This window comes from Tamandua tetradactyla, chromosome 23, assembly GCF_023851605.1.
Source record: "Tamandua tetradactyla isolate mTamTet1 chromosome 23, mTamTet1.pri, whole genome shotgun sequence".
NCBI lineage: Eukaryota > Metazoa > Chordata > Mammalia > Pilosa > Myrmecophagidae > Tamandua > Tamandua tetradactyla.
The window spans coordinates 56,163,355-56,177,355 of NC_135349.1; the positions used below are offsets into that span (position 1 = coordinate 56,163,355).

At 48.1% G+C, this 14,001-nt stretch overlaps 1 protein-coding gene across 1 annotated transcript; it reads left to right on the plus strand.

Annotated features, from left to right (window-relative positions):
• The first annotated feature begins 879 nt into the window (after positions 1-879).
• On the plus strand, positions 880-3,747 carry LOC143666785 (serine protease 29-like). Its single transcript, XM_077140325.1, has 7 exons — positions 880-966; positions 1,022-1,348; positions 1,813-1,873; positions 1,990-2,170; positions 2,278-2,543; positions 3,109-3,272; positions 3,390-3,747. The coding sequence occupies exons 1-7, from the start codon at positions 880-882 to the stop codon at positions 3,549-3,551; spliced, it is 1,248 nt and encodes a 415-aa protein (XP_076996440.1). The 3' UTR covers positions 3,552-3,747.
• The last annotated feature ends 10,254 nt before the right edge of the window (positions 3,748-14,001 follow it).

A 14,001-nucleotide genomic window follows, 5' to 3' on the forward strand; every position in this document is an offset into this window, starting at 1 on the left:
ACAGAGCGCTCTGCCCCGGCCAGCCACCCCTGTACATGCCACTCCACCATCCCCCAGACCTGCTTTGTAAGGCCTGGGGATGTGATGGGTGGGGAGAGGGCAGGTGGGGAGGGGAGGGCAGGGGGAGAGGGCTGCTGGGGTGGGCAGGGGGGTGAGCATGGACCTTCTGAGACAGCCCCTCAGGGGGGCGCTGGCTTCAAACCACCTTCCCTCTGGGTTTGACGTCAGGTTCTGGGGTCTCGAGTTGGAAGACTCACAGGGAGGGAGGAAACCACAGATGGCAGACCCCCACCCTGGGGCTGGGGGCGAGGACGAGGCAGGGGCCCTGCACCTGCAGCCCCTGCCAGGTGGGGCGGAGCTGGGGGCCCAGGTGCTCCTGCAGAAGCCCCTCCTGAGCCCCCTTTCCTAGTGCCCAGCCTCCTGGGTGCGGCAGGCCACGACCCGGGTGGGCTCCCTCGGGAGGCCAGGCACAGTGTGCGGCCAGGAGGAGGGTCTCTGAGGGGCACCCCAGGATCCACAGAGAGGAAGGGGTCCCCACCTTCTTGTGGGGCGCCACGGGCCAGGCTGGGGGTGCAGGCTGAGGAGCGCTCTCGCCTTGGGCTGGCTGACGCCAGGTTCCTGAGGGTCCCGGGCTGCACCTGGGACTGCAGAGCATCGGCACTCCAGGTCCAGGGCTGTCCCTTGCTCATGTCCTCTCGCCAGTGGGTGGGTGCCACACTGCTGGGCTCTCGCCATCCCTGCAGAGGCGCTGAGGGACCTCCAGGGGCTGGCAGTGCCCCAGCCATGTCCTCGACACCCACCTAGGGTCCACTGTCCCGGCCTGCTGGGGCTGGGGTTTCCCAGGACACAGGGACCCGGGGGATTGTCCCCCACCCCACAATGCCGGGGCAGGAATCCGAGGGCACCCGGGACGTCCAGGGCCGGTGGGAGTCAGCTGGGGCAGAAGGGACCAGGACATGGTCACAGGTACTGACCTTGCCCCCTGTCTCCCGCCCCACCCCCTGCAGATGCTCACTCACAGGTGTGCAGGTGCGCAGGTGTGCAGGTGGGGTATGCAGCCATTGAGTGGAAGGAGGGCACCAGGGCCCTGTTGCTTCCCTGCTCCGGGGCTCTGAGGGTACAGGGCAGCTGTGCCAGAGGGCATGGGGGTCACACCCCGTCCAACTGCGCCCACGGACCCTGCGTCCCCACCACCTTGGGGCACCTGTCCATGCGAGGCCCGGGGCTGGGCATGGAGATGGGGGTGCTCGGCCTGGGGACAGCTGCGACCCTGGCTGGGCCCTCCCGGGTGCCTGGTGATCTGCAGACCCCAACTGTCCCCGATGCCCCCGCGGGGTGGGCAATGCCGGTGCTGAGGCTCCCACCTCGACCAGGGCCTGGGTTTCCACCGGACGCTCGCCCTCCGGAGAGGGGCAGGGGGCACGAGGGCCTTCCCCCTGAGAGGGAGGGTGGGGGTGGGGTCAGCCGGCCCCTCCCCCTCGCCCCTCCACCCCTCGGGCCTCAAGCTGCAGACCTGGGGTGTGGGCGGGGGTGGGGAGCGGGGTCTGGGGCCCGCCTGTGGACCTGAGCCGCCAGTGGGCAGAAGGAAGGAAGGTCCGGCCAGCACGTCCTCCGCAGAGGGCAGCCCCTAGCCGCCACATCCTGGGCTGGAGGATAAAGGGAAGGGGAGGGGAGCGCCCAGGGTGGAGAGAGCTGCCGAGCCCCGCCAAGGTCAGGCGCTGCCCCCCACTCCCCGTGTCTCCCTGGCCCTCTCCACCCCTCTGCACCCCAAGCCCACGCCGGGTCCCAGCCCACTGCCTTCTGACCCCGCAGATGCTGTGGCTGCTGCTCCTGGCCCTCCCCTGCCTAGGGGGCTCCGTGCCTGAGACCCTGGGTGAGTCCTGGCCCCACAACCTCCTTGTGCCCGAGGGCCCCTGCCATGGCTCTGGGGCCAGTCCTGGGAGGGGGCGGTTCCCTGTGGCCCCTGACCGTGCCCCGTGGCCTCCCCAGCCCCCATTCCCGAGAAGGAGCTGGTGGGCATCATCGGCGGCCAAGGAGCCCCCCAGGGCCGGTGGCCGTGGCAGGTGAGCCTGAGGATCTACGTCTACCACTGGGCCTCCTGGGTGCACATCTGCGGGGGCTCCCTCGTCCACCCCCGCTGGGTGCTCACTGCCGCCCACTGCATCTTCCGGTGAGTCGCGCAGGCAGGCCGGGGCCGGGCGGCGGGACGGCCACTACCCGGGGGGATCCGCGACGGGGCGCCCCCAGCCCCCTGAGTGCCCGGGGCTGACCTTGCAGGAAGGACGCCGACCCCTCGGCGTACAGGATCCACGCGGGGGACGTGTACCTGTACGGGGGCTCCCCGCTGCTGACCGTGAGCCGCGTCATCGTGCACCCCAAGTACGTGGATGCCGCCCTAGGTGCAGACGTGGCCCTGCTGCAGCTGGAGAAGCCCGTGAGCGTGTCGGGGCGCCTCCGCCCCGTGGGCCTGCCGCCTGCCTCGCTGGGGCTCAGTCCGGACGACAGGTGCTGGACCACAGGCTGGGGCCGAATCGGTCTGTTTGGTGAGCAGAGACCGGAGAGCCGCGGGGGCGTTGGAGGTGGGAGGTCTGGGAAGGTGTATGGACGGCAGGGCCCCTCTCTGTGCCTTTCGGGGTTTCTCTTGGTGGGCCTGGGGTGCAAGACCCAGTCAGCAGGCCTGGGGGCCAAGCTCAGAACGTGGGGAGGGAGGAAAGTAATCTCCTGTTTGGGTGATGGAGGAGCTGCTCTGTGCCGCGTGGGCATGTGAAACTCCCCTTCCCGTGTGCTCTGGGCTGAGCTTTGCTTGTCTATCTGTGGAAATGGGTGAAGGATGGTGGGACTGAGCGAGGCACCTGGGCCAGGACAGCTTGACGTCCTTCCCCTCTGCCGCGGCCTCTGCTGATACGCGCCATGCCTCGGGGGCAGCGGGGCTGGGGCCTGTGCCCTCCGCTCCGAGCTGAAGCAGCACTCTGGGGTAAAGGCCTCCCTGGGGGTCAGTCCCGTGGGGGGGACTCTGCCCTGGCCCGAGGGGGCTGCTCCCGGTTCCTGCTGCAGCTGCAGTGAAGTCCCCACCTGAGGTCACCACCCCTCACTCCTCCTGTCCCCCAGAGATGCTGCCGCCCCCTTACCAGCTGCAGGAAGCACATGTCCCGACACTGAGCAACGAGGACTGTGAGAAGCAAATCCACGCAGCGTTTCCCAGCACCCATGGCATGAAGTTCATCCTGGATGACATGCTCTGTGCAGGCAGAGTGGGCCGTCGCGTCTGGAAGGTGAGACCCGGGCCGCCCTCTGATGTCTCTTTTTCAACCTGAACGTTCTGTGCTGGGACCAGACACCCAGTGTCTGGGGTCAGGGTCAGAGGTCATGCTAACAATTCTCCTCCACAGGGAGACTCAGGAGGCCCCTTGGTCTGCAAGAAGGAGGGCACCTGGTTCCAGGTGGGAGTGACGAGCTGGGGGTTCTACCACAAACAGCCTGGCATTGGCGTCTATGCACGTGTCCAGACCTACATGAGCTGGATCCAACAACAGATCAACAGGAACCCCTGAGCCCCAGGCCCACCTTCCATCCCCAACCCTTCCCTGATGCCTCTTCCCAAAATATCCTCCCTGTTTTCCTTCTCTGCAGATGCTGTCCTGCCCTCACAGTTGGGAGGAAGAGACATGGAAAGGGCTTTGGGTTGGGATTATGGATAGATGGGTCCGGGATCAACTCCAGCGTGGTCTTATTAAACTGCTAGCAAAGCAAGGCAGGAAGTGTCTAGCATTTTCTTTGCTGTGGATGTTTCTGGGGTCCCCGTGGCTGGGGGTGTCATGATGGGCTCTATCTGCTCTGAAGGGTTGGATTGGAAAAATCGCTGCTCTGGGCCAGACATTGATTATCAGGGTGAAGGGTGGACAGGGCCACAAAAAGGAGTAGGACCGTCTCAGTGATTATTCCACTGTCCACATCCCAGTTTCAAAGCCAACACCCCCACTGAAAGTTCACGTCAGATTTGCTTCAGAATTCTGTCTACCTACCCATCAATGCATCATCCTTTCATCCATATGCCCACCCACCCACCCACTCATCCACATATCCATTTACCAGTCCACCCAGCCACCTATCCTTCCACCACTCTTCAATCCATCCATCCATCCATCCATCCATCCATCTATCCATCCATCCATCCATCCATCCATCCATCCATTACTCCACTCACCATACAGCCATCCAAACATTCATCTCTCTATGCATCCATCCATCCATCCATCCATCCATCCATTACTCCACTCACCATACAGCCATCCAAACATTCATCTCTCTATGCATCCATCCATCCATCCATCCATCTATCCATCCATCCATCCATCCATCCATCCATCCATCTATCCATCCATCTATCCATCCATCCATCCATCCATCCATTTCTCCACTCACCATACAGCCATCCAAACATTCATCTCTCTATGCATCCATCCATCCATCCATCCATCCATCCATCCATCCATCCATTACTCCACTCACCATACAGCCATCCAAACATTCATCTCTCTATGCATCCATCCATCCATCCATCCATCTATCCATCCATCCATCCATCCATCCATCCATCCATCCATCCATCCATTACTCCACTCACCATACAACCATCCAATAATTCGTCTCTCTATCCAACCATTCAACGATCCATCTACCATCCATCCATCCAACATCCATCCATCCATTCACCCACCCTTCCATCTATTCACCATCCATCCGCCCATCTGTCACCCATCCATCCACCTGCCATCCATCCATCATTCATCCCCCCTCCATCCACACATCCACCCATCGACCATCCATCCATCCATCCCATCCAGTTACCCATCCAGCCACCTGCCCAATAATTCACCCATTTATTCATTAATCCACTCACCCATCCACCATCATTCATTTACAGATCTATCTGCCGTTCATCCATCCATCCCCCACACCACCATCTGTCCCTCTATTCATCCATCTCTCTATCCATCCATTCATTCATCCATCCATCCACCCATCTACCATTTACTAGCCATCACCCATCAAAAATCCATCCACTTACCCACCCATCTATCCCAACACCCACCATCCATCTGTCCAACCATCCATCTCTATATCCACCCATTCATGCATATACCCATCCCCCGTCCTTCTGCCCATCCACCCATCCACCCATCCATTCATGGATTAACCCATCAATCCGTCCATCCAACATTCAGTGACCACCCACCTATTCATCTATCTGCCCATCCAGCAACCATACATCTACCCATCTGCCTACCACCCATCCACCCATCCATTCACCCACACGTCCATCCATGTCCATCCACCCATGTGTCCATCCATGCATCCACCATCCATCTCCTGCCCCACGGACCCATCAATCTGTCCACCCATTCATTCATTCTGCCCTCAAGAAACCTTGTGTGCCTGATGCTGGGCTGCGTATGGAAACTACAAATGTGAATAAACATAAAGTGTACTCTCCTCAGTCTCTCAGTCTGCTGGGAAACTGCCTTTGGAGTAAAGAATGGCTGTGCAGTGCGGCATGACAGGGGCAGCACAAGGTAGGGCAGAGGGAGACAGAGACACCTTCAAGGTGCAGTGGTGACCCAGGAGAGGAATGGCCAGGCCTTCTGGCGGAGTTGGGGAAACACTCCAAGGAGGAGAGTCCTGAAATGGTTCTCCTAGGGAAAAGGGACACCCTTCAGTGTGTTCGAGAGGGAAGGCTCCCCAGCTGCACACAGGGGAGGGACCACGGGGGCCCAGGCTGCAGGCAGGTGTGAACCTGGAGCAGCAGCTTGAGGCAGGATCTGGGTGGGCACTGAGGAGGGGGCACCTGCCAAGTGAGGGGGGCCAGGAGGGTTCAGTGGAGAGTCCCCGACTTGAGCCTGTTTCCGGATGTTTCTAAAGCAGAAGGAAGCCTCAAAATCACATAGGAAGGGCCAAGATGGCGGCCTAGCAATGTGTGCATTTTAGTTCATCCTCCAGAGCAACAACTAAATAACCAGAAACAGTACAGAACAGCTCCTGGAGCCACGATAGTGACCGCACACAAAGCGTACCCCAGGCTGGACCAGCTGGACTGGCTGCGAGTCTCCAGAACCGCGAGTTCCCCAAGCTGCGGCAGCCGGCGCCCCTCCCCCACAGGTGGCTTCCCGGAGGGAAAGGAAAGAGACTCTAACAGTAGCAGGGACTGAGTCCAACCAAACACCAATTGTGGCATTAATAAACAAATTTTGACTACTAAAAATAGGCCCCCAGCTCAGGCGAAACTGGTCAAGGCGGAGGTCGCCTTTTGGGCAAACCGAAAAAGAGGAAAGGGGATGGAATGGAGGCTTTTGCGGCTGTTTCTACGGAGGCTTGGTTGCCTCTAGATTCAGCGGTGGGACTACACAGGCTGCAACTGCCCCAGGCATATGCAGAAACAGGCTGCTTTCAGGGCTGTCTCCCGCCTGTTCCCCAGGGGAGGGGTGAAGCCCAACCCAGGTGGAATCCCTCTCTCAAGGAATTCAGACCCCAGGGCTTGGCAATTTGAAGCCATTAAAACCAGCCTACAAACTCTCCTCTGTCTCCACCACACCCCCAGCAGGGAGAGCCTTCCAAGGTTAAAGGAGCCACAACACCTATGCTGGTAGGACCTGCAGACAGACAAGCACCACATACTGGGCAGGATAAGAAAAACAGAGCCCAGAGACTTCACAGGAAAGTATTTCAACCTGCTGGGTCTCACCCTCAGGGAAAACTGATGCAGGTGACTCCTTCCCCCCGATAGGAGGCCAGTTTAGTATGGGAAAACAAGGCTGGAGTCTGTAATACCTATGTAGACCCTCCTAAGGATGGGGAGGGAAAAGGCACCTTAGAAGCAGGACAAGAAACAAGAAAACAAGAACTGAAAAATTACCCTCTGTTAAACAAAACTTAAGCTAGAGGTCTAGAAAAAGCTGAACTGAAGGTCAAAGAACAGATAGACAACAAATTCATCTAGCAAGAAAAACCCTAGGTAAGATAAGTGAAAGCAATCTCCAGAATAAACTAATTAAGGTAATTAAATGTCTAGAGGCCAGCAAAAAATAACAAATCACACCAGGAAAATTGAAGATATGGCCCAGTCAAAGGAACAAACCAATAGTTCAAATGAGATACAGGAGCTGAAAAAACTAATTCAGAATATACGAACAGAAATGGAAAACCTCATCAAAAACCAAATCAATGAATTGAGGGAGGACATGAAGAAGGCAAGGAATGAACAAAAAGAAGAAATGGAAAGTCTGAAAAAACAAATCACAAAACTTATGGGAATGAAAGATACAGTAGAAGAGATGAAAAAAAAATGGAAACCTACAATGGTAGATTTCAAGAGACAGAGTTTAGAATTAGTGAACTGGAGGATGGAACATCTGAAATCCAAAAAGAAACAGAAACTATAGGGAAAAGAATGGGAAAATATGAGCAGGGACTCAGGGAATTGAATGATAATATGAAGTACACAAATATACGTGTTGTGGGTGTCCCAGAAGGAGGAGAAGGGAAAAGGAGGAGAAAAACTAATGGAAGAAATCATCACTGAAAATTTCCCACCTCTTATGAAAGACCTAAAATTACAGATCCAAGCAGTGCAGTGCACCCCAAAGAGAACAGATCCAAATAGACGTTCTCCAAGACACTTACTAGTCAGAATGTCAGAGGTCAAAGAGAAAGAGAGGATCTTGAAAGCAGTAAGAGAAAAGCAATCCATCATATACAAGGGAAACCCAATAAGACTATGTGTAGATTTTTCAGCAGAAACCACGGAGGCGAGAAGACAGTGGGATGATATATTTAAATTACTAAAAGAGAAAAACTGCCAATCAATAATTCTATATCCAGCAAAATTGTCCTTCAAAAATGAGGGAGAAATTAAAACATTTTCAGACAAAAAGTAACTGAGAGAATTTGTGACCAAGAGACCAGCTCTGCAAGAAATACTGAACAGAGCACTAGAGACAGGTATGAAAAGACAGAAGAGAGAGGTGTGGAAAAGAGTGTAGAAAGAAGGAAAATTAGATATGATATATAAAATACAAAAGGCAAAATGATAGAGGAAAGTACTACCCAAACACTAATAAAATTAAATGTTAATGGACTGAATTCCCCAATCAAAAGACATAGACTGGCAGAATGGATTAAAAAACAGGATCCTTCTATATGCCGTCTACAGGAAACACATCTTAGACCCAAAGATAAACATAGGTTGAAAGTGAAAGGTTGGGAAAAAATATTTCATGCAATAACAACCAGAAAAGAGCAGGAGTAGCTATACTAATATCCAACAAATTAGACTTCAAATGTAAAACATTTAAAAGAGACAAAGAAGGATACTATCTACTAATAAAAGGAACAATTCAACAAGAAGACATAACAATGATAAATATTTATGCACCAAACCAGAATGCCCCAAAACACATGAGGCAAACACTGCAAATAATGAAAAGGGAAATAGATACATCTACCATAATAGTTGGAGACTTCAATTCCCCACTCTCATCAATGGACAGAACATCTAGACAGAGGATCGATAAAGAAACAGAGAATTTGAATATTACAATAAATGAGCTAGACTTAACAGATATTTATAGGACATTACACCCCACAACAGCAGGATACACCTTTTTCTCAAGTGCTCATGGATCATTCTCAAAGATAGACCATATGCTGGGTCACAAAGCAAGTCTCAACAAATTTAAAAAGATTGAAATCATACACAACACTTTCTCAGATCTTAAAGGAATGAAGTTGGAAATCAATAATAGGCAGAGTGCCAGAAAATTCACAAATACGTGGAGGCTCAACAACACACTCTTAAACAACCAGTGGGTGAAGGAAGAAATTACAAGAGAAACCAGTAAATATCTCGAGGCGAATGAAAATGAAAACGCAACATATCAAAACTTATGGTATGCAGCAAAGGCAGTGCTAAGAGGGAAATTTATTGCCCTAAAAGCCTATATCAAAAAAGAAGAAAGGGCAAAAATTCAGGAATTAACTATCCACTTGGAAGAACTGGAGAAAGAACAGCAAACTAACCCCAAAGCAAGCAAAAGGAAAGAAATAACAAAGGTTAGAGAAGAAATAAATGAAATTGAGAACATGAAAACAATAGAGAAAATCAATAAGACCAGAAGTTGGTTCTATGAGACAATCAATAAGATTGATGGGCCCCTAGCAAGATTGACAAAAAGAAGAAGAGAGAGGATGCAAATAAATAAGATCAGAAATGGAAGAGGAGACATAACCACTGACCTCAAAGAAATAAAGGAGGTAATAACAGGATACTATGAACAACTTTATGCTAATAAATACAACAATGTAGATGAAATGGACAACTTCCTAGAAAGGCATGAACAACCAACTTTAACTCAAGAAGAAATAGATGACCTCAACAAACCAATCACAAGTAAAGAAATTGAATCAGTCATTCAAAAGCTTCCCAAAAAGAAAAGTCCAGGACCAGACGGCTTCACATGTGAATTCTACCAAACATTCCAGAAAGAATTAGTACCAACCCTGCTCAAACTCTTCAAAAAAATTGAAGTGGAAGGAAAGCTACCTAATTCATTCTATGAAGCCAACATCACCCTCATACCAAAACCAGGCAAAGACATTACAAAAAAAGAAAACTACAGGCCAATCTCTCTAATGAATATAGACACAAAAATCCTCAACAAAATTCTAGCAAATCGAATCCAGCAACACATTAAAAGAATTATACATCATGAACAAGTAGGATTCATCCCAGGTATGCAAGGATGGTTCAACATAAGAAAATCAATTAATGTAATACACCATATCAACAAATCAAAGCAGAAAAATCACATGATCATCTCAATTGATGCAGAGAAGGCATTTGACAAGATTCAACATCCTTTCCTCTTGAAAACACTTCAAAGGATAGGAATACAAGGGAACTTCCTTAAAATGATAAAGGGAATACATGAAAAACCCACAGCTAATATCATCCTCAATGGGGAAAAATTGAAAACTTTCCCCCTAAGATCAGGAACAAGACAAGGATGTCCATTATCACCACTATTATTCAACATTGTGTTGGAGGTTCTAGTCAGAGCAATTAGGCAAGAAAAAGAAATACAAGGCATCAAAATTGGAAAGGAAGAAGTAAAACTATCACTGTTTGCAGATGATATGATACTATACATCGAAAACCCTGAAAAATCCACAGCAAAAATACTAGAGCTAATAAATGAGTACAGCAAAGTAGCAGGTTACAAGATCAACATTCAAAAATCGGTAGTGTTTCTATACACTAGCAATGAACAAGCTGAGGGGGAAATCAAGAAACGAATTCCATTTACAATTGCAAATAAAAGAATAAAATACTTAGGAATAAATTTAACTAAAGAGACAAAAGACCTATACAAAGAAAACTACAAAAAACTGTTAAAAGAAATCACAGAAGACCTAAATAGATGGAAGGGCATACCAAGTTCATGGATTGGAAGACTAAATATAGTTAAGATGTCAATTCTACTTAAATTGATTTACAGATTCAACACAATACCAATCAAAATCCCAACAACTTACTTTTCAGAAAAAGAAAAATCAATAAGCAAATTCATCTGGAAGGGCAGGGTGCCCTGAATTGCTAAAAGTATCTTGAGGAAAAAAACAAAACTGGAGGTCTCACGCTGCCTGACTTTAAGGCATATTATGAAGCCACAGTGGTCAAAACAGCATGGTATTGACATAAAGATAGATATATTGACCGATGGAATCGAATAGAGTGCTCAGATATAGACCCTCTCATCTATGGACATTTGATCTTTGATAAGGCAGTCAAGCCAACTCATTTGGGACAGAACAGTTTCTTCAATAAATGGTGCCTAGAGAACTGGATATCTATTTGCAAAAGAATGAAAGAAGACCCGTATCTCACACCCTATACAAAAGTTAACTCAAAATGGATCAAAGATCTAAACATTAGGTCTAAGACCATAAAACAGTTAGAGGAAAATGTAGGGAGATATCTTATAAATCTTATAATTGGAGGCGGTTTTATGGACCTTACACCTAAAGCAAGAGCACTGAAGAAATAAATAAATGGGAGCTCCTCAAAATTAAACACTTTTGTGCATCAAAGAACTTCATCAAGAAAGTAGAAAGACAGCCTACACAATGGGAGACAATATTTGGAAAAGACATATTAGATAAAGGTCTAGTATGCAGAGTTTATAAAGAGATTGTTCAACTCAACAACAAAAAGACAGCCAACCCAATTACAAAATGGGAAAAAGACTTGAACAGACAACTCTCAGAAGAAGAAATACAAATTGCCAAAAAGCACATGAAGAGATGCTCAATGTCCCTGGCCATTAGAGAAATGCAAATCAAAACCACAATGAGATATAATCTCACACCCACCAGAATGGCCATTATCAACAAAACAAAAAACGACAAGTGCTAGAGAGGATGTGGAGAAAGAGGCACATTATTCACTGTTGGTGGGAATGTCAAATGGTGTAGCCACTGTGGAAGGCAGTTTGGCGGTTCCTCAAAAAGCTGAATATAGAATTGCCATATGACCCAGCAATACCATTGCTAGGTATCTACTCAGAGGACATAAGGGCAAAGACACAAACGGACATTTGCACAGCAATGTTTATAGCAGCATTATTTACAATTGCAAGGAGATGGAAACAGTCAAAATGTCCATCAACAGACGAGTGGCTAAATAAACTGTGGTATATACATACGATGGAATATTACGCAGCTTTAAGACAGAATAAACTTATGAAGTATGTAACAACATGGATGGGCCTTGAGAACATTATGCTGAGTGAGACTAGCCAAAAGCAAAAGGACAAATACTGTATGGTCTCACTGATATGAACTGACATTAGTGAATAAACTTGGAATATTTCGTTGATAACAGAGACCATCAGGAGATAGAAATAGGGTAAGATATTGGGTAACTGCAGCTGAAGGGATACAGACTGTGTGACAGGACTGGATACAAAAACTCAGAAATGGACAGCACAATATTACCTACCTGTAATACAATTATGTTAAAACACTGAATGAACCTGCATGTGAGAATGATAGAGGGAGGAGGGCTGGGGACATAAGTGAAATCAGAAAGAAAGATAGATGTTAAAGATCGAGATGGTATAATCTAGGAATGCTTAGAGTGTATAATAATAGTGAAATGTACAATGTACAAATTTTAACAATTTTTGGCATGAGGAAGAACAAAGGAATGCCATTATTGCAGAGTGCTGAAAATAGATGATAACTAATACTTTAAAATGTCACCTTCTGTGTGAGACTAAAGCAAAAAATGTTTATTTGTTACAAAATTTGGATTTTGACTAGAGTATTTCCTAATATAACTCATGTAGATAGTTTGATTGAATGGCATAAGTACTTGGAATCTCAGGTAGCACATGAGATTTTGTTGGTTTGTCCAGAGTGATGCCCCGATGAATCCCAGAGTGATTTGATCAGTGACTGGAAAAGTATTTGCAAGCCCCCTTCGGGGAATGGTGAGAGTGGGGAGAAATTCAACTTCTCCAAGTTGAATTCTTGATACTCTCACAAGCAGTGTGGACAACCAAAGCTATAGGCTGAGCCCCCAGTCTTGGGGTTTGTTCATATGAAACTTAACCCCACGAAGAATTAGTCAAGTTTACTTAAAATTTAGGCCTGTCACCCCCAAGAGAGCCTCTTTTGTTGCTCAGATGTGGCCCCTCTCTCCAGCCAACATGATGAGCAGTATCACCACCCTCCCCCACTCTGCATGGGACATGACTCCCAGGGGTGTGGACCTTCCTGGCAATGTGGGACAAAGATCCTGGAATGAGCTGAGGCTCAGCATCAAGGGACTGAGAAAAACCCTAGAATGAGCTGAGAATTAACATCAAGGGATTGAGAGAAACTTCTTGACCAAAAGGGGGAAGAGTGAAATGAGACAAAAGTGTTAATAGCTGAGAGATTCCAAACAGAGTCGAGAGGTTATCCTGGAGGTTATTCTTACGCATTAAGTAGATATCACCTTGTTGTTCAAGATGTAGTGGAGAGGCTGGAGGGAACTGCCTGAAAATGTAGAGCTGTGTTCCAGTAGCCATGTTTCTTGATGATTGAACAATGATATAGCTTTCACAATGAGACTCTGTGAATGTGAAAACCTTGTGTCTGATGCTCCTTTTAGCTACTATATCGACAGAAGAGTAGAACATATGGAATAAAAATAAATAATAGGGGGAACAAAGGTTAAAATAAATTCAGTTTGAAATAGTGGTAAATGAAAGCGAGGGGTAAGGGGTATGGTACATATAGTTTTTTTTCCTCTATTATCATTTTACTTCTTTTTCTGTTGTCCTTTTATTTCTTTTTCTAAATCGATGCAAATGTACTAAGAAATGATGAATATGCAACTATGTGATGATATTAAGAATTACTGTTTGTATATGTAGAACGGAATGATATCTAAATGTTCTGTTTGTTCATTTTTTTTAATTAATAAAAAAGTTTAAAAAAAAATCACATAGGAGGTGTGGTCAGGTGTGCTGGAGTGGCTGGAGGTAAATACCTGGGGCTGTTGAGCTGCGTTCCAGTAGCCTTGACTCTTGAAGAGACTGAATAACTGTAAAGCTTTTCCAAAGCGACCCTGTGATGTGAAACCTTGCGTCTGATGCCCCATTTATCCAGTGTATGGACAGATGAGTAATCAAATATGGATGAAAAGTACATAAATAACAGGGGAGATAAGTGGGGAAATAAGTAGGGGAGATTGAAATATTAGTGGTCAGTGAGAGGGAGAGGGAGGGGAATGGAATGTACGACATTTCTTTTTTCTTTTTCTTTTTTTTTCTGGAGTGAAGCAAATGTTCTAAAAATGATCATGGTGATGACTATACAACTATGTGATGACATTGTGAGCTGTTGATTGTATACCACGTATGGAATGTATGTATGTGAAGATTTGTCAATGAAAGTATT

What these genes read in the sequence shown, in the direction of transcription:
- LOC143666785 (XM_077140325.1), top strand. Translation starts at nt 880, where the DNA reads ATGCCGGGGCAGGAATCCGAGGGCACCCGGGACGTCCAGGGCCGGTGG. An exon ending in GGACCAGGACATGGTCACAG is followed by an intron (nt 967 to 1,021) that starts GTACTGACCTTG and finishes GCTCACTCACAG; the next exon opens with GTGTGCAGGTGCGCAGGTGT. An exon ending in GGGCCGAATCGGTCTGTTTG is followed by an intron (nt 2,544 to 3,108) that starts GTGAGCAGAGAC and finishes CCTGTCCCCCAG; the next exon opens with AGATGCTGCCGCCCCCTTAC.